The 27183-nt window shown below is 47.2% G+C and overlaps 1 protein-coding gene and 1 long non-coding RNA gene across 2 annotated transcripts in view; one reads left to right on the forward strand and one right to left on the reverse strand.

Annotated features, from left to right (window-relative positions):
- QSOX1 (quiescin sulfhydryl oxidase 1) overlaps nucleotides 1–5672 on the reverse strand; it is a 35672-nt gene extending 30000 nt beyond the window's left edge. The window contains exon 1 of the mRNA XM_049634145.1: nucleotides 5108–5672. Within this exon, the coding sequence (XP_049490102.1) occupies nucleotides 5108–5672 (565 nt within the window). The remainder of the gene's footprint in view (nucleotides 1–5107) is intronic.
- Nucleotides 5583–11745, forward strand: LOC125925269 (uncharacterized). Its single transcript, XR_007458760.1, has 2 exons — nucleotides 5583–5796; nucleotides 11410–11745. It is a non-coding gene; the product is annotated as an uncharacterized LOC125925269 (long non-coding RNA).
- Nucleotides 11746–27183: the final 15438 nt, after the last annotated feature.

Below are 27183 nucleotides of genomic sequence, written 5' to 3' on the forward strand. Positions count from 1 at the left end.
AAGTCACCTGGCAGGGTGACCAAGCACTGAAGGCCTCAACTGCTCCCCTCTTCTCCAAGAGTACAGGCCACCATCCGTTGGACCAGAGTCAGTGTCCACTGCCCCTGGGACACGAAGACTGAAGGGGCAGGGAGGGGAGAGAACAGAAAGCTGGTGCTCAGTGAGCACCTATGACACACCCTGTCTCCACCACGGCCACTGGAGGGGGGGCATCACTCCCCGCACCTTACAAATGAGGCAAGCAACTGAGGCCTCCAAGTTGTCCAAAGGCTACCCGACTCAAACCCACTTCCCTTCCCTTTCCACCTCACCAGGGTCAGGATATTACCCTTCTGTTTTTGCTCTTGGCTCTGATCACAACCTTGAGAGAACGTAAACACAATGCTGTCTTCAAGTAGCATAAATTCTTTAACCCAAACATTCAGTCGCTTTCATAGACTCTCCTCTTAGATGATGATATCACATGTACAGAGTTTATGAAGAGATCATTGTGTGCCTAATTTATCTAGTTAATGTGCAACTACCACTGTGAGACAAAGATCAGAGAACTGTGCCCAAGGCACACATGAATCAATGGTAGATCTGGGATCTGAACCCAGGATTTGAGCTTCTCTTCTGGTCTCAAGAGGGCCCAAGACAGAACAGAGAGCTGCTCTGTTGGCTTGGCAACCAGAAAACCCAGGGAGTGGGGTGGAGGGGGGTGTTAGTAGTGGAGACAGGGGGGAAAGGTGATGCCTGGGAGTTCTCAGACCCTCGCTCCTGAGCAGGTCTTTGACTCCTTCTCTTTATACCTTGATTCTCTTTCCCCCCATGAAATGGAACCCGTGCCTCTTCAGCCACAGGGGGAAGTGGAGGGGTAGGCTGAGGCCAGTCAGGTGCCGAGAGTGTCAGCTAAGGAAGGTTTCTCAGGAATATCAATGTCAATACCTTAATGAGCCATAATGACATATAAAGATCTGGTTTGATACACTCATCATTCTAGTAACAGTCCAAGGAACAGGGTGCTGTTATCTGGGTGCTCCACTGGTAATGCAAAGCTGCATTTAAGTAAAGTGCACTCCTGTCAAAGAGGAAGAGAACTGGGCGAGGGAGGCTTTTTAAAGTGTCAGGTGACTTAAACACTGCAATCTGCAGGCCTAACACCTAACATTAGCAGTTATCAGACCAGCCCCGCTCCTGGGGAGAAAAAAGTTTCCTATTGCAATTACTGCCCTGGCGAAGTAATTTCTCTATTAACAACAGAGTAAATGAGCAAGTGTAGAAGGGAAGGATGGGGACACAAGCATAACTAGGACAGCTATGGTCTCTGAGGTGGTGAGTAAAGAGACACCCATAGTAAGGGGGGTCATGGGCTCCTTCTGGAGTGCTAGGCAGTATCCCCACCCCCACTCACCAGTCCAGGAAGGGGCATGGACCCAGAGCCACATGTCTTGATTATGGCTATAAGTGGCCAAAGCACCAAGAGCTGCACATGTTTTCTTTCTGGGCCTCCCGGGTCAAATGGGGGCCAGGGTGGATGGTCTCTCCTCTCCTTTCCAGCTCCAACAGCTGTTCAAGCGCTTAATGGCAAACTCTCGCCAAGAAAAATGGCCGTTAGTCCTTTGCGTGTTAAGCAAGCCACTATTAAGGCAGAGGCCAGACCCACCCAAACCACCAAGAGCCAGTCAAGTCGAGTGGTCAGAACTGGACCCCCATCCAACTCTCCAGGAGTCCTCCTGACAAGGAGTTAGCCAGTGCCATGCTGTCTCCACCACACCCCTGACTCCTTGTTGTAGACTTCTGGGCAGTGAGGTCATGGGATAGACCAAATGCCTTCCCTAGCCCTCACACTGGCTGACACTCCAGGTCTAAGTCCAGAAGAGCCACAGCACCAGCAGAAGGCCCAGTCACTACATTCTCACTTGGAATCCCATGAGGCTCATGCCATCGGCCTGGATGAGTGTTCAGCGGGCTCCTACCTGTGCCAGACTCTGCACTAAGGCATCACAGGGGTACAAGTAAGAGAGGTGGTCTACACCATGGGAAAAAAAAAAAAAAAGAGGCAAACCAATGCTGTTCAGCATCACTCAAACATCCATGCCTTATAAATGTCATCTCCATGGCTTTGCAGGGGCCATTTTCCCACCTGTACCCTCCCTCCTTCACCCACTTCTCCACCTGCCTGGGCTCGAGAGAGAGAGAGAGGGGCTCACGAACCTCCTCCAGCATCTGTACTATCTTGGGCAAGTTACTTAATCTGTTAAAAACAAAATACAATCGACTGCTCCAATATTTTCTCATAAAGATTATATGTAATAGTGGCCCTTAGCAAAGTGCCTGGCATAAGGCAAGTGTGAAAACTGCTAAAATGATGGCCTTTGGTGACCAGATTAGCCTCCTGTGACTTCCCCCTTCCCTCAATTCCTACAAGAAATGGCTGAGCCACTCCTTTGTCCCTTTTCAAACACAGCTTCTTACTGTGGCCAATTCTCCTGCTGTGTGTAGCTCACTTCCCAAACCCAAACTGCAATGTAAACAATGCTTTGCACACAGAGGTCACTCAACAAATATTTACTCATTGATTAGCCAGTGAAGAGTAATGAAGACTTAAAATGAATGCAATCAATTTCCCAAACATATAGTGACACAATAAGAGCTGCTCCTGAATAGAAAGGGATGAGCCAGATCTTTCGAAGCCAGTGTGCTAGTCCGTGGCAATGACTGCCCCAGAGAACCTATCCTACAAGTCACTGAACAAATGAGCCCGAGCCAGTCAGATGAAATGCCTGAGGCCAGCTGGGCCGGGTTGCAAATTTTTTCTCTCCCCCCATGGCCTTCCACACTCTCACTGCTTCTACCCCAGATACTCATCCCATTGGCAGAAGGCAGGGGCCACACTCCCACAGGCCCATGATGGTGTCTGAGCCTTCTGCTGGCCCACAACCATTTTCTCAAGGAACCTCGGGAATACAGAGGTGATGTGAGAATAACCCTGGCTTCCCAGCAGGGCCTCCCCCTTGGACTGGAGTAGGGGCATTCTCTATCACTGCAGGCTGACACCAGATTCGGCCACTGCTATCCTCCCACAGGATCTTGTTAAGGGGGCTGACCCATCCCCGTGGCTCGTGAGAGACCTCCGGTTCCCACCTCAATTTCCCACTTACCACTGACTGATTCATCTCCTCAGACTTCGAGGCTTTCATTTTCCTTCCTCAGATTAAGTTATGATTGGTGTTTTTTAGGGGGAGGCTGTCCCTCTGTACACTAGGGAAAGACCCCTTTTGGAAGTGGCAACCCTCATCCAGGAGTAAGCTGGGTCAGTGTCTGACTATGCAATTCATTGGAAAACCCTGGGTCGCAAGAGGCCAAACATATGAGTCAGCTGGAAGCTAACCCTTCCCTCCAACGTTCTTAAGATAGAAGACTCTTCTAGGCTGGGTTCATCTGCAGCCATTAAAGACCTCTCACGGCCTCAAGATGGAAACTGATCTGGGGATTTTTATGATTTTCAGGCCCTCAATGTCCCCTGAGGTGTTCCGGCTGCATGTTCAACATTCTTCTTCCTCCCTTCTGCCCTGACCAGATGTGTTGACATCACTGAAACAGTGTGAAGAGCTGCTGAGAAATGGCTCATTCCGGTGATGGGACCAGAGAGGCATGCAGACACGCGTCTACATGTACACTGGAGGTGAAACAGTTTATCGGTTTTGTCAAAAATAACATTCTGGGACCACGTGGCTAACAGGTGTATGCATCTTTCCAGCTCACCACTTCAGTCGCCACTACGCAAGTTGCTCACGGTGAGTGGTGGCCTCGGTTTGAAAACCAACACCTACAAATGCACTGTTCCGCCACGAATGGCTGAGTTTATCAAGAAATACCAACAGCACAACGAGGAAACAGCGGTTCCAGTTCTCTTTCTAGAAAGAGGCCTATTCCCCAAGATGCCCTCAGTCAGTGACCATTTCCAGTCCGGGGCCCTGCGAGGGCCCTAGCACCACAATCAGGAAGTAGCTCCATTCGGAGGCAGCAAATCAGAAGCCAATCACTACCACCCCACCCACCAAACACCTACTACCTGGGTGAGGCAGACGTGTGAACCCACAGAGATCTTTAAACTGTGGAAAGGAAATCGAGATAGTGCATGTTATGTACTTACCCAGGGAGGTGTCAGACATACAGTAAGCACTCAGTACATATTAATTACTATTATGACCATATTTTTTCAGCTCTAGTCTTAAGTTTTTACAAAATTTACCATTTCTGCAACAGAGCACGCCTTTAAATCTCTATACATTCAGTGGTCTTGTCATCTCTCTACCCCTCAGGCTGTCAGTAAATGAATGGTGTGTATCACAATTGAGGGACTCTTAGAATCAAGGAAATATGGTCAGGCCAGAGAACAAGAACGTGGAGCAAGGGCCAAACACATACGGAGAGGCTGTCTTCAGTGGGGCCTCTGGGTTCCTTTGGTTAAAGCAAAAGGGTGTGGAAGGATTCATGGCCAAGGGGAAGAGAGAGAAGGATGTGGCCCAGAAGCTAATTAACTGGAGGCAGCAGGTCAGGAGAGGCCTGGAACCCAGGCAGGAAAACGCTGTCTCCAAAGTAGAGCTAAAAAAAGAAGTCTAAGTAGCAGCTGGGTCAACTAGCCAAGGGGTTGTTGGGGCGGCAGACGGAATGTCAGTTCCTTTTGTCCTTAGTACCGATCCCACAGCAGCGGAAGAACTCCGTAGGAAGGTGAGACGGGTCCCTGGGCGAGAGGAAGTGGACTGCCACAGGCGACTGTAGAAGAGGCAGTAAGGTGTCAGCCTAGCAATCGGAGGAACAAAGGACCCCGGCGCAGGGATGGGGGCGGTAAGCCGGTAGAAGACGGGCAGAAAAGCAGAGCAGGTGCGAGGGCCCAGGCCGCCGGGAGGGGAGAGAAGCTTGGCACACCTGCCAAAGGGAGAGAGGAGGCGCGGGAGCCAAAAATGGAGTCGAGGGCTGGAAACCGCGGAGAAGTGCAAAGCGGCCGAGAGAAAGAGGTGGGCGAGGCGATGGGCCGGTGGGAGAGGCTCTCGGCCCGACAGGTGGAGGGGGTCGGCCGGGGTGGGGGATGGCGCGAGAGGCCCTCCGGCCCGCCTCTCACCTTTGACGTCGTTGGCCAGCGCCTTCCACGTCGGGGCGAAGGCGATGCAGTGGCCGCACCAGGAGGCGAAGAACTCCACCGCCCAGGCGCTGCGGGAGCCCAGCACGGCGCCGCGTACCGTATCCGCCTGCAGCAGCGTCAGCGGGTCGGAGGACGAGTAGAGCGCGGAGCGCGGGGCCGCGCCGGCGCCGGCCACCGCCAGCAGCAGCAGCAGCAGCGACGGCGGCGGCCCTGAGCGGCGGCCGCACCAGCCCATCCTCCGAGGCGGCGCCCACCACTGCGCACCAGTTTCGGACGAGTCGGCGCCCGACCGCTCCGCCGCTCCTCCGGCGTCCGTCGGGGGGAGGAGCCACGGGGCCCCGCCCCCTAGGCCCGGCCCCGCCTCTTTCCCCGCCCCGTGGTCCGCCGAGGCCTCGGAGTCAGCGCTAGAGTGTTCGGCGGCAGGGGGCGGGGAGCGCAACCCCGGCCCTGGAGCCCCCCACTCCAGCCCTCCAGGAGAGGGGCGTTTGCCCTGCAGAGGCCCCGACCGGTGTTCCGGTCGCTGTTGGGGACTCGAGGAGGTCATTTGGCTTCTCACGAGCCTCGTATCTAACGGAAAAGGAGTAAATTGGAATAGATTGGATCGATTTACGCTGTACCAAGAGAGTTCTGGGGATCCCTCCACGCAATAAGACATGAGTTAGAAGCAGGTGAGAGAGAAGAGGGAGGTCTCTGAGTCTGTGATCATCATGACCCCACAAGGATGAGATGTGCCCACACCCCTGAGGTCTGTGACCATCCAAGGGAAACCGTATTTGAGGGCTTTCTAATCATGGATGAGAAGCCCCCTCTCCACACTAAGCTGGGCTGGATTGGCATGGCCATTGCGGTGGAATCAGTGTATCCTCAGCACACAGGTCTGGCCACCCTGGTAAGGTCATGAGGGGATTCCTCCAGTGGACCCCCACATCTAATTCCCCAGCCTACTAGAAGCCCTCTGTACTCAAGTGTCCCTCTCAAAAGTAACCCTCTAACTAATTTTGTGTCTGTGTGTACTAAGGTGTTAATGGTTAATTTATTTCCCTGGTCACATTTGTAGCCCCTAGACTGAGTTATTTTACAGGGAGAGAGAGCTCCTGGGAGGGTTGTCTCACATAATCTTTTTCCTTTGTGTTTGTGGGCTAGCTCACTCATCTGTGAGCCATCTGGGACTGGACTCATTATTCATTTAACATTTATTGAGTGGTTTCTTTGTGCCAGACACTGCTCTAGGTACTAAGAATAAGACAGTAAACAAAACTGAGATTCTGCAGTCATGGGCTTACATTCTAGTGAGGCTAGGGATAGAGAGATGATACACAAGTAAATGTAGATGTGATGGTGACAAATGCTATGAAGAACTAGGGTAGAAATAGAGTGACAGAGGAAGTGCTGTTTTATTTTAGACAGCGTGGTCGGGGATGGGCCTACCCCTAATATTTACAGGGCCATGGTCAACGGCACAAATGGAGGCCCACATACTGTATGTGTATGTACTGAAAAAGTACAAACCAAGTTAAACTGGTATGTAAAATTCATATCCTTTCATTGTGACAAGTATACCTTCATCATAATCTGGAAGGCCAAATTTAAGTTTAGAATTCTTGGACTCCTCCAAGATGTGCACTAGAATGGGGTGGCTTAGGTGGTAACCGGTCCCTGGCCCTCGATCTTCCTCCTACTCTTCCTCCTCCTACTCTTTGTACTCCAGCTCTGTCTCGTACTTCAAGGGGCCATGTACCCACACTATCATATCTGGATCTGCACATCCACACCTCCTACAAATAGCTGTTCCTTGGCTCCTCCAAAGGACGGAAAAGCCAACACAGTCTCTAGAAGCTGGCCTTGTGCTATCGGGACAGAGAATTCTAGGGTCTCAGGTACACACAATATTGTCTAAGAAGGGGTGACGAGCAGAAGCTTTGGGTGGGCACATCCCCGTGGCGCATGGACTTCTTGCTCTGTGGAAAGGCGTGTGGTTAGAAGAGGCCAGAGAGGGGTGCCTGGGTGGCTCAGTTGGTTGAGTGTCAGACTTCAGCTCACGTCATGATCTCCTGGCTTGTAGGTTTGAGCCCTGCATCAGGCTCTGTGCTGACAGCTCAGAGCCTGGAGCCTGCTTCAGATTCTGTGTTTCTGTCTCTTTCTCTGCCCCTCCCCTGCTTTTGCTCTGTCTCTGTCTCTGTCTCTGCCTCTCTCTCTCTGAAAAATAAATAAACATTTAAAAAGAAAGAAAGAAAAAGAAGTGGGCCAGAGAGCTCAGAACCCAGGTAGGGGCTTTTCTTGTCCCAGTCGTTTTTTGTTTTTTGTTTTTTGTTTTTTTTTTTTATGTTTACTTATTTTTGACAGTGAGAGTGGGGCAGAGAGAGGGGGAGACAGAGGATCCAAAGCCAGCTCCACGCTGACAGTAGAGAGCCCTATGCAGGGCTTGAACTCACGAGCTGTGAGATCATGAGCTGAGCTGAAGTTGGAAGCTTAACTGAGCCACCCAGGCACCGCTTGCCCCAGTCTTAAGACAGTCTTAATGAGGTAACATTTGAGCCAAATGAAGTATGAGAGGGACCTTGTGGCAATCTGGGATATGAGCATTCCAGGCAGAGATCTGGATGTTAGGGCTTTTGCTCCTTTCCTGTATTCATAGTCTCAATGCCCAGAGTCTTGAACTGCATAAAGAAATTATATGTTGACCGCTTGGAGTGTTAGTACCTCCCCAAACTCCCACAGCCAATTCCAGATGCTGAGCGCTCCTCCCTGCCTGCCGGTCCCTGAACAGCTTTTGCTACCCCACTTCCCTCACTCCGAGCAGCCATTAGGACCAGTTGTGGCCCAGGGTCATCAGGATAGAGTCCTAATAGTCTTTTGATTCCTGGGGTTGGAAGTATTCCAGTGGTTGGATTGGGTGCCAGTAAAAGTCAAGTGCCTTTAAGTGTGTCTATTGTTAAACAGTGCTGTAGTTATCTTCCCCCAGAGGCCTGAGAATTAAGGAGACAATGTCTGCTGAACATGCTGAGCACCTGTGAGAGACACCACAGATGTGTACACAAAGATTTGCTTGTTCACGTATCTGTTTCAGAGCATCAGAAATGGAAAAGAACCCAAACTATTTGAATGAAGTAGAGAAAGTTGCTTGGCAATGGGGTCAAAGAAGTTAGGAGTGAGAGCTGTCATATCTAGGGCTTCAATATCTCAGAATAGGGATTTCAACTTTTTCACGTCTTGGAAGCCTGTGTTCAAACAGAATCTTGAAAGGAAACTTGAACAGATAAAAAAGCAAGCTAAAGGGTGTGACCTAGAGTGATAACCACTTTCTGTGGTCTGTGGGGCTTCTTGGGAGCCCTGGGGCTCTCCGGACCACCGTCTGAAAACCACTGGTCTAGAATTGAAAGCAGAAAACATAAGGATCAACTTGTGCTGGCTGCCCTTCCAGAAGCTTCCTGGGATAAAAAGATGGCAAAGAAGGAGATGTACTCAGGAGTGGGGTATGGAGAGGGGAGGGGAAAGAGGAGGAAAACACTGAAAGTGGGGGGACTTAGGAATTCCTACCCAGGTCCCCTGCTCCCCTTCCTACATACAAGCTGTAGGAAAGTGAGCCAAAGGAACCAGATGAGAGAGTATTAGATAATACTTTGCACCTGCTGTTCTAAACACTTAAGGACGTTACTCATTTAATCCTCACACCAATTCTATGAGGTTGATAGTATTATTATCCCATTTATACAGATGAGGAGACTGAGGTAGAAGGAGCCCTGTTGACTTTCCCACTTGTGAATCATTCATGTATTATGCATGAATAAAAGAGAGGGAATTTGGGAGTCTGTCAACCAAAATAAGACAGATGGTCAGAGGAATGCAGCTTACATACAAATAGAGATAATTATGGTGAGCAACAGGATTGTGTTTGGTAAAACATGTCACCCGGTAGCAGACCATTAGATGACTTCCCACTCACTCATCTGCACCGAGCATGAGAAAGGGTGTGTGCAGCTAGCTAGAAGGCAACTGCCTAGCAGCCAAGGGACCTTTGCTTTGTCCCTTCAGAACTCACCTCTTGGTCTTACAGATGAACTTTTGAATAGTCAGGGCTGGTTAGAATACCAATTCTGAAAGCGGAGAGAGAGGTATAAGATTCTGTGTCGTTTAGGTACGGCAGGAAAGAGAAACCACATTCGAAGGTTCATTAATGGAAGGACTGTCTACAGAGGTGGGTGAAGGGAACTGACAAGAGCTGTGAGGTCCTTCGTGACTAACAACAGCAAGAAATCTTTTTAGTGCCCCTCCACTGGGGGAGATAAGGTGAAGGAACTTTGTGAGGAAAACCTGTGGGAGCTGGGGTCAAGGAAGAGGGGCCACCCAACCACAGCTGTAATTGCAAAATGCCACCACTGCCAGGAACACAGGGAAGTGTGGGGGAGAGCAGTGAGGCACCAGGAGAGTCTCACCTCTACTACCTCTTTCTCTTCTAGTCCTCTAACAGTGCCTCCCATTGGCCAAACCCAATCAAAGCTGGAAGGGGTGGGGGTGGGGGCGGCCCTGGCTATCGTTCATAGAAGTTGATTTCCAAGACAAAAGGCAGGTTGGAAGAGGGTGGAGAGGAGAGAAAATACTACTAGTAGAGAATACCCTAGAACAGGGTCCCTAAACGCGGGTCTTTGAGGCCTTAGAAATGAGAATAGAAAACACAAACATCCCTGACCATCCTTCTGTGAGTCTCTTGGGCGGGAGGGGAGGGCCAGACATCCACCTGACCACTGGAGAGAGAGAGCCATTGGAAGAGGGCTGCTAAGCAGTTCCTTCTGGGCTCCTCGTTCACACTGTTCGCACTTGGTCCGGCTGCCTTATTCTCATCTGTAGAGAAGACACAGGCTCAGAAAAGTGAAGGGATTCGCTTGAGACCACACGGCAAGTATGGGTTCATAACCCTCCCGGGAGCTTCCCTGGAGTAATCTGAAACCCTGTACTTGGAGGGCAGGGAGAGACCGAAGCAAGAGGCAGGCCACTCCAGGTTGACAGCTGGCATTTCTATTAAGTAAAGGGAACTTACATGTGAGGCTTGTCTTGGGCGGCAGCACGACTAATGGATTCCTGCGCTTGCCTGACAAATCTTAAGAGGCCTCTAACTGGTTCAGTCACATAAACCATGTTGGTGTTCTTCACACCACATCGCTATCTCAAGACTGTGTCCTTGGAGGAGCCCTTCGGAGCGGGAAAGGAAGGAGAGCCCACATTCCAAGGACGGGGGAGGGGATGAGGAACCTCTGAGTGCCCGGGGGCCAGCTCATGGGGCGGTCGACAGTCACGTCTTTTTGATGACCTTCCTCAACAGCCCGGTAATGGCAGACTCCATTTTTGTTGGGCTGTCCAACATGACTGCGGGAGGATTGAGACGGGGACGTGTATGAATGGGATATCTGGGGCCGAACCCAGTGTTCATGTAGAGCTTCCCCAGTCCCTAGGTCACTTGGTGGCAATTCAGAAGGAACAGGCACCCCCACCCTTTCCACACACACTGCCCTTCCCTCCCCCACCCCCACGCCCCCAGAAGGAAACTATTTAAAGTAGAATGAAGATAAAAGTCTATACACTCAAGACCTTGTTTGGGCTCTCTGACTAATGTCAGGAATGAAACATTTTGGGGACCTGCAAGTTGTCAAATGAGGCCTGAGGTCAAAAGCAAGAAGACCACACCCTGAGTGCCCAGTCTTCCCCCTCCAAGGCTTCTGGAGACTTTGCCAACTTGTTGATACTGTGGGATTTATTTGGGGGGAAATTTAGGTTTCTGGAGTAGGTGTCCTAATTTAAAATATCTTCTGCTGTGACTTAAGGGTGAGTCCTGTAGTTCTCGTATAATAGATAAATACAAATAACTACAAAGTATAACACTAGTCCTGAGAAGGGGCAGAATTAAACTTTGCTTATAACAAAAGGCTTCTCAGAACTTGCCTGAAGAGAAGACAAATATGCATGTGCACGTGGAGGGAGGGGTGGGAAGAGCAGGCACAAGTTGGAAGACAGCAGTCACCTGAGGCTGTGGGGACACCCTCCTTCTACCTCAAAGCTACTAGTTTGGGAGCTCTTTTAGAAGACGCTGGGTATGGCAGATGAGCACCTGGTCTGTGGAGTGAAGATACTTAGCTTTCAGTCCTTGGCAACTGCCTCCACCTCTCTGAGCTTCAGTTTCCTCACCTGTAAAATGGGTACAGAGGCTACTCGAGTTTTGGAGTTCTTGTCTATGAATGCTGTGGTGATTGTATTTTTTCTTTCCTTTTCCTTTCCTTTTCTTTTTTTAGAGACAGAGATGGAGAAAGAATCCCAAGCAGGCACCACAACCAGAACAGAGCCTGATGCAGGGCTCAATCTCACAAACAGTGACCTGAGCTGAAATCGAGAGATGCCTAACTGACTGAGCCCCCCTGGCGCCCCCAACTGTTGTGATTTTCTTATTCAGCTGTGGTTCCACCGCACCTCAGACTAGTTTCACCAGTCCAAGGGGGTAAAAATTTCTATTTTGAGATACCTATCCAATTTTCAATTTCCTAAATGCTTTTTTTTTTTTTTAATGAAATGAATAAGGATGAATGGACAAGCACAGAGTACTGTTAGGGCAGTAAAACTATTCTGTGAGATATTGTAGTGGTGGATACATGTCCTTTTACATTTGTCAAAAACCACAGAATGCCCAACACCAAGAGCGAACCCTAGCAATCCGTAGACTTAGGGTGATAATGATGTGCCTAGGAGTTTCATAGGTCTTAACACATGTGTCACTCGGGAGCAGGATGTTGATGGGGGTGGGGGAGGTATGCACGGTGACAGGGGGTATGTAAGAACTCACTGGATGTTCTGCTGAATTCTTCTGTGAACCTAAAACTGCTCGAAAAGATACAATCTATTTTTTTTTAATGAAATGATGAGGGGTGCCTGGGGGGCTCAGTGGATTAAGTGTCTGACTTCGGCTCAGGTCATGATCTCATGGTTCATGAGTTTAAGCCCCAATTGGGCTCTGTGCTGACAGCTCAGAACCTGGAGCCTTCTTGGGATTCTGTGTCTCGCTCTCTCTCTGTCCACCCCCACCCCCACTTGTGCTCTGTCTCTCTCAAAAATAAATTAAAACATTAAAAAATTTTTAAAATAAAATGAAATGATGATAGCGGATGGATAACTAAAAAAAAAAAAAAAAATGTATCCTTAATGGAAAAATTTAAAGTTGGCACCCTGGTTTTGTTTTTTTGTTTTTAATTTTTTTAATTTTTTTTTTTTTTTTTTTTTTACTTTTGAGAGAGACAGGGCACCAGCGTGGTAGAGGCAGAGAGAGAGAGAGAGAGAGAGAGAGAGACAGAATCTGAAGCAGGCTCCAGGCTCCGAGTTGTCAGCACAGACCCTGACGTGGGGCTCGAACCCATGAAATGGGGAGATCATGACCTGAGCCAAAGTCAGACACCCAACCAGCCGAGCCACCCAGGTGCCCCGTTGGCACCCTATTTTGGTCCCTAAAATAATTTGGGAATTTTGGTGGCCCATAAAAAACCACAAAAAGAATTTATGTGATCGACTTGCTGTTGAATGTGTAAAGGTAAGGCCACACTTGGGCATAGAGGCCTGGTCTCACCAGCAGAGTAAGGGCATTTCTGGTGCCAATTACCCCCCTGCAGAAAGACATTTTCCCATCTGGAATTTGGGGCTTGGAGAAAGCAGCCCTGGTGAGCTGCACAGAAGGGCATAAGATGCACAGATCTCAGCAGAAAGCTAATAGTAATAATGTCTCTGTTGGCAATCATTGCGAGCTTACTGTGGGCCGAGCACGCTGCCAAGCAAAGGGGTGTGGGGTGGGGGCTGAGGGTCTGTGTCCATGAGTAATGCTGCTGGGTCCCCTCTTGAGTAAGGAACAAGCAGAGATTCAAATTTCTCTGCTTTCTTACGGATAAAGCTGATTGCAGAATGTGGCTCAGACGCCCACAAAGTATTCCTTGTACTTCACCTTCGAATTAAAACTGTCTCCTAACTACAGGCCCTCTCTAGTAAGCTGACCAGGTGGATGAGAAGATGCCCTCCCACGGCTGGCAGATCTCAGAGGAGACTCAGCCTCTTAGCCCAAGAAACCTCCACACGGGGAGAGGAATTTCTGTGTCCTTGGACTGGTCTACACAGTAGTCCCACCAGCCCCCATCCGTAGTTTTCTTCTCCATGGTTTCAGTTACCTGCAATCAAGAGGAACCAGAAACAGACGATCCTCCTTCTGACTGATGGTCAGAAGGTCAGTGGTAGCCTAACGCTACATCACAAGGCCCAGGTCATTCCCCTCCCTTCAGCTCATCACGTAGGCATTTTATCACCTCATATCATCACAGGAAGAAGGGTGAGTAGTACAGCGCAGTAAGAGATTTGGAGAAAGAGAGACATAACTTTTATTATAGTATAGTCTTACAATTGTTCTGTTTAATATTATTGTTGTTCATCCCTTACTGTGCCTGATTTCTAAATTAAACTTTATCATAGGTGTGTATGCATAGGAAAAACATAGCATATACAGAGTACAGTGGTTTTGGCATCCACTGAGGATCTTGGAACAAACCCCCTGCAGAAATGAGGGCCAGATTACTGTATGTAGTATTGGGAGTTTCCGGACCTTTTCTCAAAGTGGTTGTGCCATTTTATATTCCCACCAACAACGTATGAGAGTTCAGCTTGTACCACATCCTTGCCAGTATTTGGTGGTATCCATATTTTTTTGATGGTAGCTATTCTGGTAGGTGGGTAGTGGCATCCCATTTTGTTTTAGTTTGCATTTCCCTGGTAACTAATGGTTGGACATCTTTTCGTGGTTCTTCTTAAATCTTTTTGTGTGTATGAAGTATTGAAGTGTTGTGGACCTTTTTAAAGATTGGGTTGACTTATTACTGAGTCGTAAGTGTTCTGTGTATATATATATATTTGCTAGATGCAAATCCTTGCAGATATATGCTTTACACACATTTTCTCTCAGCCAAAAGCTCACCTATTCATTTTCTTGATGGTGTCTCTTGAGAAGCTTTTCATTTTCATGAAGTCTAATTTATCTTTTTTTTTCTCTTAAGGTTTGTACTTTTTATGTCCTAAGAAGTCTTTGCCTACCTCAGAGTCACAAAGATTTTCTTATGTTTTCTTCTGGATTTCTTCTAGAAGTTTTATAGTTTTAGCTTTTACATTTGTTTACATATGCTTAACTTTTTGAGGAATTCTTTAATTAGGAGAAGTCCTCTGATTTTGTGTCTTTGTTTTTCCCAAAATTATTTTGGGTATTCTAGTTCTTTACATTTCTGTAGGAATTTTAGGATCAGCTTGTCAATTCTAAAGTTTTAAAAAACGTGCTGGGATTTTTATTGGGATTGCATCGCATCTATAAATCAATTTGGTTTGCCACATTTTAATTTTTTAAATTAGCTAATGTTTTAAGCAACGCTCTATGTGTAATCAGGCCAGGAAGCAGGGATCCCAGGCTAGATTGCTAAAACCTTTCGCCACATCATGAGGGTAGAATGAAGCAATCTTGATATAGCTCATGCAAGAGAATAGGTCTGCAGGCCCTGAAGCAAGCTAGCTGCAGACTGCTCTGTAATCATGTCTGTTTTGTGCATTTATTACCTCATGTTATTCATTTGCTTGCTGTGACCTCTCAGAATTTTAGTCAAGTCTTTGAAAATTCCAGCCTATCTTAGCAGTGCTATGAGCTGAAGCCAGGGCTGTGAGCTCTAGCCATTGTGGTGGGGATAGCTATAAAGGAAGCAAGAGAATTTCAAAAGCATGTCAGAACTCAACAGGAACAAGATCTGAGACTCTTGGTCAGCTGCAGGGGCTGCCTGAGATTCTGGGATTTGTCTGAACAAAGAACACCTTCAGAAGACTCTTGGTTACGCTGGGTGAAATCCTTAACTGAACTGGCTAAAGCAGGAAAGGGGAATCGATTGCCAGGAGGGACCAATTCGAGAATAAGGCAAAGGCCTATCTGGCCTCGGAGAAACCATGGTTCCATATTTCTCTCTGCACTTCTAGTCTCCACATTGGCTTTAGTCTCTAAGCCTGGCTGCTTCCAAAAGTCTAGAACCGTAGTCATATGCTTTCATCTTTGAGGTCAGGAGGAAAAGACCAAACTTCTCTCCTGACCCTAGTTTGAGAAATACTGGAGAAAAACTCTGGCCAGGCTTGGGTTACGTGTTCATTCCCTGATCAATCCCTGTGATCAGGGAGATGGGGTATCACCACTGGCTCATCCCAGGCAGTGTATCCATTCCTATAGGTAGCCGGGTGAGCACAGTACTGGCAGCCCCAACCAGAACTACATGTCTGGAGTAAGAAAGGAGTTTTCCAGAGAAAAAGGACTACTGCCATCTGGGAAAGAGGTCAGATGGGGCTGTGCGGACCAAGGCAGAAGGTGCAGATGGCCACCACAAGGAGGTGTAAGTGTAAGGATCCACTGGGAGAATGTGAGGGTCTAACACAGTGCCTGGGACAGTAGGGCTCAACTAATCGTTTTTAAGAATAGTCGGGAAGGCTGAGGTCTGAGTACACCTGGAAGTCACAATACCTATGTCGAGATGTGCCATGAATGTACCAGGGATTTTCAGGTGTCCAGATAAACTTGGCTCAAGCCATTTGGGTGCAGAAATGGGGAGAAACTTATGTAAAGAAGAAAGAATATCTTGCAAGAATTTGCCTCACCCACAGGAAGCTCTCAGAGCGTGTTGTGTGAATTGCCCAAATGAAATATGGAGTGTTCGTATGTTCTCAGGTGACCATATCAGCATCCAGATGTTATTTTATGCATTCTTATTTTACGATGGCCTTGCTGTCCGCAAACACCCTGGACAGAGGCAGAGAGGCAGTTTTAGACTTCTTCCCAGACTGTCCTCTGGACCACAGCGCCTCATTCCCTGCTTGACACCTTCCGGTGACTTCCCATCCACTTAGGAAATCCACATCTGTACCTCGGCCTAAAGGCGCTACCTGCGGCTCAGACCCCATCTCCCACCCCTGCTGCTCTGCCCCTCACTGACCATGCCACAAGCCTGTGCTCACTGATGCGGTTTTCTTTTTTAATTTTAAATGCAGCATAGTTAACACACAGCGTTCTATTCGTTTCAATTGTACAATACTTGATTCAACAATTCTGTAGTTACTCAGAGCTCATCATGATAAGTGTTCTCTTGATCCCCTTCACCTATTTCACCCATCCTCCCCACCCCCCACCTCCCCTCTGGTGACTATCAGTTTGTTCTCTATAGTTAAGAGTGCTTTTTGGTTGATTCGGGGTTTTCTTCCCTTTGTTCATTTGTTTTATTTCTTAAATTCCACATATGAGTGAAATGATATGGTATTTGTCTTTCTCTGATTTCTTCACTTAGCATTATATCCTGTAGGGCCATCCATACTGTTGCAAATAGTAAGATCTCATTCTTTTTAGGGCTGAGTAATACTCCATTGTGTATGCACACCATATCTTCTTTATCCATTCATCAGTCAGTGGACACTTGGGTTGCTGCCATCTCTTGGCTACTGTAAATAATGCTGCAGTAAATATAGGGGTGCACATACCTTTTCAAGTTAGTGTTTTCGTTTTCTTTGGGTAAATACCCAGAAACAGAATTACTGGATCATATGGTAATTCTATTTTTTATTTTTTTTAAGGAACCTCCATATTGTTTTCCACAGCAGCGGCCCCAATTTACATTCCCATCAACAGTGCACGGGGTTCCTTTTTCTCCACATCCTCACCAACATTTGTTATTTTTTGTCTTTTTTATTTTAGCCATTCTGACAGGTGTGAGGTAATATCTTCTTGAGATTTTGATTTGCATTTCCCTGATGAGTGATATTGAACATCTTTTCATGTGTATGTCGGTCATTTAAATGTCTTCTTTGGAAAAAAATGTCTATTTGGGTCCCCTGTCCATTTTCTAACTGAGTTGTTTGGGTTTTTGGTGTTGAGTTGTAGAAGTTCTTTATATATTTTGGTTATTAACCCCTTATCGGATATATCATTTGCAAATATCTTCTCCCATTTAGTAGGTTGCCTTGTTGTTTGTTGATGGTTTCCTTCACTGTACAAAGGCTTTTTATTTTGGTGTAGTCCCAACAGTTTAATTTTGTTTTTGTTTCCCTTGCCTGAGGAAACATATCTAGGACAATGTTTCTGTGGCTGATCTCAAGGAAATTGCTGCCTTCTAGGAGTTTTATGGTTTCAGGTCTCACATTTAGGTCTTTACTCTGTTTTATTTTTGTATATGGTGCGAGAAAGTACTGAAGTTTCATTCTTTTGCACGTAGCTGTCCAGTTTTCCCAACACTGTTTGTTGAACAGACTGTGTTTTCCTTATTGTATATTCTTGCCTCCTTTGTCATAGATTAATTGACCATACATGCATGGGTTTATTTCTGGGCTCTCTATCCTATTCTGTTGACCTATGTGTCGATTTTCTGTGCCAATAGCATACTGCTTTGATTACTATATCTTTGTAGTATATCTTGAAATCTGGAATTGTGATGCCTCCGGCTTTGTTCTTTCTCAAGATTGCTTTGGCTATTTGTGGTCTTTTGTGGCTACATAAAAATTTTAGTATTATTTGGTCTCATTCTGTGAGAAATGTTGATATATTTTTAATATCTTTTCTTTTTTTAAGTTTATTTATTTATTTTGAGAGAGAGACAGAGACAGAGACAGAGACGGGGGGGAGGGGCAAAGAGAAAGGGAGAGAGAGAATCCCCAGCAAGCTCTGTGCTGCCAGCACAGAACCCGATAAGGGGCTCAAACTCAAAACCGTAAGATCATGACCTGAATCAAAACCAAGAGTCAGACACTTACCCAACTGAGCCACTCAGGTACCCCAAAAATGTTGATATTTTGATAGGGATTGCATTAATTCTATATTTTGCTTTGGGTTGTATGGACATTTTAACAATATTGGTTCTTTCAGTGATGAGCATGGAATATCTTTCCATTTGTTTGTGTCTTCTTCAGTTTCTTTCATCAATATTTTACAGTTTTGGTGGTACAGGTCTTTCATCTTCCTTTTATTATTTTTTTGTAGTCTTTATTTTTTTAAGTAGGCTCCATGCCCAGCATGGAGGCCAACGTAGGGCTTGAACTCATGACCCTGAGATCAAGACCTAAGCTGAGATCAAGAGCTGGGCGCTTGTCCAGAAAGGTCAGAATTGCCACTGTTGAGAAACACTTGACTTTTCACTGTTCACTTAGGATTAATATTGTACCACTTCATTTAAATGCAGAAACTTTGCCACTGCATAAGTCTTTTTACCATCCTACTGCCATTTTCCTTTACAGGAGTTGACAAACCTGTAGTTAGTGAGCCAGATCCAGCCTGCTGCCTATTTTGTAAATAAAGTTTTATGGGAACATAGCCACACCCATTCGCTTATGTTTATCTGCAGCTGCTTTCACACTACAGTGCAGAGTTGAGTACTTGTGACAGAGATCCTATGGCCCTCAAATCCATGATATTTACTCTCTTGCCCTTTACAGGAAAAGTGTGCTATCTCCTGCTTCTTGTTGTATTGTCATGGGTATTAATTATATCTACTTATATTATAAAACCCACAAGAAAATATTTCTATGCTTCAAATAGTCATACATATGTTAAAGAAATTAAGAGGAAAAAATAGACTTTTCTATTTATCTAGATAGTTACACTTCCAAAGCACCTCATTCCTTCCAGAAGATCTGAATGTCAATCTGGTATTGTTTTCCTTTAGCATGAAGAATTTTATCATCTCTTAGAGTGGAGCTCTGCTGTCAATGAGTCTTCTTAATTTTATTTTTTAATTTATTTTTATTTTTTATTTCATTTTATTATTTTTTTTTTAAGTAGGCTTCACATCTAGTGCAGAGCCCAATGTGGGGCTTGAACTCACGACCTTGAAATCAAGACCTGAGCTGAGATCAAGAATGGGACACTTAACTGACCAAGCCACCCAGGTGCCCCTCTTAATTTTATCTGAAATTGTCTTTGCCCTCATTCTTGTAGGATATTTTCACTAGCATGCGAAAAGAATTGGCATGTTTTGTTGTTGTTGTTTTGTTTTGTTTTTCTTTTCAGCACTTAAAGATGTTTCCATGGCTTCTGGTGAGAAGTTAGCAGTCATTCATATCACTGTTTCTCTGTATGTAACATGTTGGTTTTCTCAGACTGCTTTCTCTTTCTCTTTGCTTTTCAACAGTTTGATGTGCCCAGGCATAGTGTCTTCATGTTTACCTTGCCTCAGATTTGCTGAGATTCTTGAGTCTTTAAATGTATGTCTTTCACCATATTTGGGGATGGTTCAGTCATATTTCTTCAAATAGCTTTTTCTGCCCCACTCTCATTCTTCTCTGGCTGTGACTCCACTTATAAGTATGTTAGACACGTGTTCCATGAGTTCCATAGGTCTCTGAAAGTCTTTTCTGATTTTCTTTTTGTTTTTCTTCACTGTTCTTAGATTAACTTTTGTTGATCTAGCTTTGAGTTCACTGAATTTTTCTAAATTTAGTCCTCTCCATTCTGCTGTTAAGCCCATTCCATAATTTGTTTTTTATTTCAGATATTGTAATTTTAGTTTATTTCATAGATTGCAATTTTTTGCTCTAGAATTGCCATTTCACTACATTTTATGATTTTTTTTTCTGAGACTCCCTACCTTTCTATTCACTATAAGCATGTTTTTCCTTACATCATTGAATACAGACATATAGCTGTTTCGAAGTCCCGTTTCCTGATTCCAGCATCTGAGTCCTTTGTGGTTGTTTTCTATTGAGAATAGGCTACATTTCCCTGTCTCTTCATATGTCAAAAGTTTTGGATTATCTTCTGGACATTGTGAATATCATGCTTTAGAGACTCTGGATTCTGATGTATTTTTCCAAAGAGCTGATTTTTTTATTTGACTTGTTTGGGTTTTTGCAAGTCATCAATTTGGCCAGACACAAACTGTAAACACTTTCTCTTCAGAATCAGCTCAAAACCAGTTTTATGTTCATCTCTCCCATAGAATGTTTCTGTGAGTTTTGAAGGCATTCCATTCCATCTTCATTCCCCTGAAAAATTTTCTTTTGTCTACTTCCTCCTACTTTGGAGGGGGAAGAAATGGGTGAATTTTATGGCATTAGGAGGACGGGCAGGAGGAGTAGAGAAGGTGGTTGCCAAAAAGAACATGGTGCCCTGTTGTTGTTCCTGGCTCTCCCGTCTTAGGTGACCAGGATCAAATGTTGAACTCAGAGTGGCTTCTGTGCCAGAGCATACCCATTTCCCATAGAGCTCCAGTTGCCAGGGTAGTCACAAAACAACCTCTGTCTGTGTTACACAGAGAGACTCTCAGCCACCCGGAGGTGTGCCTTCTGCCTCCCCTCCTGCAGAGAGGGCCAGAACAGAAGCATGACCCCTGATAGGCAAGCACTCTGTAAACACTGGTGCTTTCCCTCCACCTCCCTTCCCTGGAAGCAGGCAGGTTTGTTGGCTCCAGGAAGGCAGTGTTATATGGTGGGGAAGAAAACATGAGCTTGGAGTCAAATAGACCTCATGTGGACTCACAGGTCCTCACCTGAGCTGTGTCTGACCCTGGATGGTGTCCTCTTGCTCTGTGATCCCTACTTTCCGCTGGGAGAATCCGCTGTCTCTTTCATCGGTGAGGTTTATTTAACTTTTATAAAGTAGCCCTTCTCCAAACCACCCACACAACAAGTCCTAATCCGCCAGAGAGCTTTCACAGGGAAACTTCGTTAGAATACATATTGCCACTCTGGGGCAATTCCACGGAGCAGACATTGAGCCAGTGGCAGGGCAGGACCAGCTAGGTGACGGCTGCAGACATAGCTGGAGGAGCTCCCCAAGGAGAGCAAGCCCCAACACAGGTTATGGCGCTCCCTTTGTTCCGGGTACAGGACAGCACACTCAAGCCCGAGTTTTTCCTGGGACTGGGTGGAGGTGGAAGGAATTGCTCATGCTTTGGAAGAGGATGATCTCAGAATCAGAGCTGCTGCTGGGCAGACACCCTCCCCTACACTCATCTCCAGCCTTCAGGGCATCTCCACCTGCAGTGGCCGGAGAGTATAAGATGGACCCCACCCATAAAGAAAGACAGGGCTTGACAGGCCATGAAACACTTTGGCACCTGCTGTTTCCTTTGATGAAAGTAGGCGGGGTGAGCATGAAGCTGAAGAGCTAAGAAAGTTCCTGAGGGTTATTTGTCTAGTAAGTAACCTCCTCTGGGGCCCAACCTGGATCCAACAGACCCCCGCCCCCTCCAGTCCCAGCATCAGGGCCCGAAGAGAGATGACAAAGGCCACTTCCTTCCTGGGGCCGTGCTCCTCCAGTTTGTCATCAGGTGGCTTCCCACATTTCAAGAGACACCATTTCATATCTTTTCTTTCTCTCCTCAACCCTCCAGCACGCCTCCCTCTCCACACACCCTCCCAGGAGACCTCACTTCAGTCCTGTTGGTGACAAAGTAGAAGCCATCAGACAGGAACTCCTTCCCCCCACCACCAAACTACAAATCACCTTGCACCTGTGCTCGCCTTCTTTGTTTTCCTTCCAGCTGTTTCTTCCCACCACACGTACCCGGGGCCAGGCCCTTCTCACTCACGCACTCTTGATTCCCACCCACACCCTCCCCAAACCTAACTACTCTCTGCTCGGTCGATTCCTTCAGCAAACACACATGTTCTCTGGCTCCCACTAAGACCAAGAAAATAAAACTCCTGGATGAACACACCCTTCTCCAGATACCGCCCTATTTCCTTCCTTCTCTTTGCAACCAAACTTTACAACAGAGTTGTCTGTGTTCACTGCCTCCACTTCCTCACCCTGCCCTTTATTCCTCAACCCACTCCAGCCTGGTCTCTGACCCCGCCACTCCGCCAAAACTGCTCGTCAAGGTTGAGAGCAAGCTCTGTGTCACCCCCTCCAAAGCTCGCACCTGTCTTCCTCTTAATCAGCCTCACACAGCCTGTGACACAGCTGATGGCTCCCTCTTCCTCGAAATGATTTCTTCCTAGGCTTCTAAACCACATGGGTTCATTTTCTATTGCTGCAGTAACAAATGATCACAAACTGAGTGTCTCAAGACGATGTAAATTTATCTCACCGTTCTGTAGGTCAGAAGCCCAACACAGGTCTCGCTGGCTGACATGGAGGTGTTGGCAGTGCTGTGTTCCCTGCTGGGGGGTTCTAGAGGAGAGTCTTTCCTTGCTTATTCAGGTCATTGGCGAATTCATTCCTTGCTGTTGTGGGACTCAGTTTCTAGGTCTTAGCTAGCCTCCCTCTGAGGGCCATTCCTATGTTCTGGAATTGGCTTCTCCCTCTTCAAAGCCTGCAGTCGTGGGTCAAGTTTTTCTCGTGTTTCAAATCTCTTGTGCGTCTTCTCCCATCGCCACATATCTCTGACGCCCGCTCCTACCTTCCATTTTGTTTTTAAAGGCTGTGGTGGTTAGATTGGGCCCATCCAGATAATCCAGGATCATCTCTGACCTCAAACTCTTTAACCTTAATTGCTCTGCATGGTGCCTTTTGCCACATAAGATAATATATTCACAGGTTCCGAGGATTAGGGAGGGGATATCTTTGGAGTCCGCTGTTAAGCCCACCAGGCCACTCACCAGTTCTCCTACTTCACCAGTACTTTCTCACTCTCCTTTCCTGGCTCCTCCTCACCCTGTCACTCCTAAATGTTAGGAACCTGCAGCTTCAGCTCTCAGATCTTCTTATCTGCTACATGTTCTCCATAAGCAAGTCCGTCCAGTCTTGTGGCTTTAAAATACCATCCGAAAACCAGTGCTCCTAAATGCTTATTTTCAACCCCAGAATCACTCTTGAGCCCAAGATTCATCTCTCTGGGAGCGCCTGGGTGGCTCACTTGAGCATCTGACTTTGGCTCAGGTCATGATCTCGTGGTTTGTGGATTCAAGCCCCACGTCGGACTCTGTGCTGACAGTTCAGCCCGGAGCCTGCTTGGGATTCTGTGTCTCCCTCTCTCTCTGCCCCTGCCCTGCTCATGCTCTGCCTCTGTCTGTGAACAGACATTAAAGTCTGAACAAACATTAAAAAGGGAAATTAAAAATAAAGATTCATCTATCTGACTCAACATTTTCAGTTGAATATGTGACTACCATCTCAAACTGAAACTCTGGTTTGTTTTGTTTTGTTTGTTTGTTTCTTTTTTTTACAAACCCCGTTTCCCCCTAGCCTTGGCCACACCACTGAAGGCATTGATTCAGCCTCTAGCTCAGGCCCCAAACCTAGGAGTAATGCTGGATTTGTGTGTGTGTGATTTTTTTTTTTTTTGAGAGAGAGAGAGAAAGAGGGAGAGAGAGAGAGGGGATTAGGGGGGGGGGGGGGGGAAGAGAGGATAGGGAGAGAGAGAATCCCAAGCAGACTCCACACTGTCAGTGCAAAGCCTAATGCAGGGTTTGAACTCACCAACGGTGAGATCGTGACCTGAATCGAAATCAGGAGCTGGAAGCTTAACCCACTGAGCCACCCAGGCAACCCTGGATTTCTGTGTTTAACTCTACCCCTTCATGCAGTCAGTTAGCCAGGCTTATTGACTTGCTCTCCACCTACTTCTGTCCAGCTCACTACCCCCAGCCAATGCAGACTGCTTCTACTTTTCACTTGGGCCACTGTAATTGCCCTTCTGCTGGTGTCCAGCCTTTTCTCTTACCCCTAACCCACTCTCCACACTGCAGCGGGAGCAAGCTCTAAAAATATAACCAGACTGAGTCACATCTCTGCTTACTATCTGTTGCCTAAAGCCCGGCCACTCAAAGTGTGGTCCACAGACCAGCGGCACTGGCCCAGCCTAGGAGCATGTTAGGAATGCAGAATTTCAGGCCCCCACCTTGGACCTTCTGAACCTGAATCTGTACTTTAACAGACAGGATGCCCAGATGGCTTGTGGGCATCTTAAACTTTGAGAAGCACTTGACTGGGTCTCTCTCTACTTTTCTGACTTGTTTCCTGTCACTCTTTCCTTTGCTGACTACCTTTAAGTGACATAGATCTTCTGTTTCTCATATTATGTCAAGCACACAACCACCTCAGGGCCCTTGCACTAGCCGATTTTGTTTCTTGGCACATCCTTTTCCTGATTCTTTATACCGCTGGTTCCTCCTAATTATTCAGGTCTCAGTTTTAACGTCACCTCCTCAGACGCCATCAGGGAGCACCCTACCTCATTTGGTTCACCCTCCCCCAACTCTCTTCACCGGCCATTCTCTCAATTTATCCTATTTGATTTCTTTCACACACACACACCCTTATCTCTGTAAGGCTTACGTTTATTTCTTTGTTTTCTTGTTACACATCTTCCTTCTATCCCCCCTGCCCACCCTACCCCAAGAAGGTAGGATGAATGGAGGCAGGGACCCTGTCTTGCTCACTCCTGCTATCTAGTGCCTGGAAAAGTATCTGCCCAAGAAACTCTTTCTGAATGAACTGGCAGCAAATACTCTGCCCTTCTTTCTGGCCCATTCTCTTCTGTTCCCCTCTTTCCACAGTTTCTGTTCCAGTCACAGGCTCTGGCCTGAGGACAGATCAGGCAGCCAGAGTACCTGTTCTTGGAATTCTCCAGGTCTCCAGAAATAGCTTTTGCCCATCACCAGTCAGGAAATGAGGTTTTCTCGCAGCATTCAATCTGGTAGCAACTTTGAGGATGCCCGAGCCCAAATAATAATTACACGTAATGGGCAGTACCTAATTAACACTTACTGTTTGCCAAGCACTGTTCTAAGCACTTTACCCCTGAATAAGCTCACTTATTCCTGTTACTCCGTACTGACATTATCTCCATTCTCCAGACATGGAAAACAAGGTGCAGAGAGATTAATTAACATGCTCAAAGTTTCACAATAAGGGACTGGCAGCCACAACATCCTTTGACCCAGACTGGAGGGACCTCTTCCTTGGGCCTCATGCTTTAGAAGGCCCTGCTCTGGAGCCATCCCTGCCCCCCCAGGGCACAGAATCCAGGGGGCCAAGGGGAGAGCCCACCCCCCACCTTGTACACCACGCTTGGGCACCTGGGACTGTGGAATCCCGGCCCAAATGGCCTCTTCTCTGGCTTCATCTTGCTGAGGGTGGACAGTGCCCCCGAGAAGGCCCAAATGGTTACCAAGAGGTGGCTTGTTGCAAAAGGCACGGGCAGAGCTCAAACGTGCAGGCCCAGTGTTCACACGCTTTGGGGAAAGGCCCTGAGGAGGTGCAGCAGAGCAGGGCCTGGAAGAGAAGGGGCCACTTTCCCCACAGCTCCTCACCCAGTCAGAGGACTCTGTGGACTTCAAGTGTGCGAGATCCAAACCCGCCTCCCAGGTCTTCGTGAAGGTTCCTGTGTCAAGATGGGAGGAGAGAACGTATTTTACTTAACAGTTTGTTAGCTGGACGGATAACTTTAAAATATCTGAAGTATTTAGACATGTGATCCATGCGTCCACGTGTCCTCCTGCCCTGGCCCCACAAACGTCAGGGGTAGGTCGGAGCGGACCCCAGGCAGCCTGGCTCAGGGCTGACGTCCCAAGCAGTAACTGGGAAGCCTCTGCGCTCTGAGCTGTGCACCTTCCAGAGGTCTGGACCCTCAGCTCCCGGGAAGGCTTGGCCCCGTCTGTCCAGTCCTGTCCTCCAGCTGCTCCTCCCGTGGGGGCTCCAATATCGGCCATTACTGTATCCACAAAACTCGTAATACTCTCACTGGTGCCCGGAGGCTGAAGGCTTAGGGAGGCTGGGGCTGGTTGGTGTCCTGGTGCTACATATGCCTTGGGTTCAAATCCCAGCTCTGCCATTAATAAGCTGTGTGACCTTGGGCAAATTACGTCACCCAATGGGAAAGTCTACACACTTGGTAACATTTCTCATCATCGTCATCCCCTCTTACCCTTTGCTCTGAGGCCCAAGGGATATGGCTCAGCTGCCCCCCTGGGAAGCTGTCCCAAACCGATCCCAAGCACTGAGGTGGCAAGGAGCCAAAGTAACGGGCCACAGAGACCCCTGATGGTTAAGTCCTGGGCCCTGGCATAGCTGAGCTGGAAGGGGTGTGGGATAGGTCCTCCTGCAGTGCTCCAAAGCAGGATTCTGTGGGTCTCTCAGGAGCCAGTGCAGTCCTGGAACACGGTGGGCCTACCCTCCACCTTCAGAACTCTCTTTTTTCCTTTAATGTTCGTTACCTGTGAGCTGTGAAGGCCTATGGCCTTCCCCATTGCTAATAATGATTAAACCAAACACACTCACGCGTGCACACACACACACACACACACATCCATAGACATGCAAATTGGTTTAGGTGAAGTACTTCTTAGTGGCTAAATATAGATCATCGTTTGACAAGAGTTTAATGTTCTTATTGAGAAATGAAGGTTTCCTTTTAACTCATTATGAAACCCTCCGCAAGTAAGATAGATGTTACTAGGGAAGGGGGTTGGGGGGAAAGCAGGAGGGGTTTCTGCAGAATAGGATGTTAAAGCTGACATTCCTTCCTTTGCCCTGTTTGGGCAAATGTGGCATCCGAATTCATAGAAATTGAACCTGGGTGGTCCTAACTGGGACCCAGACTCTCTGAAGGGCCTGGTCAAAGTGCTGGCTGCATACCCAGGTGGTTTTCTCTCTTCTCTGCACCGATACCCAGAAGTCAGGCTGCAGCAGCCTGTTTTCAGAAGAAAATAAGCACCCACATTCAGGATCTGAAGCTAATGGTGGTGGGCATCTACAGACAGACAGCATAGAGCTCTTAATTCAATTATTGGGATTCCAGGCCAGCCCACCACTGGCTGGCTGAATGAAATTGGGCAAGTTAATTACCCAACCTATGCCTCAATCATCTCATCTATTAGATGGTTCTACTAATAGTATCTGTTTCATAGGGTAATTTTCAGATTAAGTGAATTAGTGTGCATTAATACATATAAACACTTAGAGGCAGAACGTTCAGAATGGCAACTAACAAGACTAAATAGTCATGTTGTTTATCATTATTTCATCCAAGGGGAGCAGGCCAGAGGCTTGAGAAATGGTGCCACCACATGACGTTTTTAATAACCCCCTCCAGTGATCGTGA

Source organism: Panthera uncia, chromosome F1 (genome assembly GCF_023721935.1).
Source record: "Panthera uncia isolate 11264 chromosome F1, Puncia_PCG_1.0, whole genome shotgun sequence".
In the NCBI taxonomy this organism is placed as follows: domain Eukaryota; kingdom Metazoa; phylum Chordata; class Mammalia; order Carnivora; family Felidae; genus Panthera; species Panthera uncia.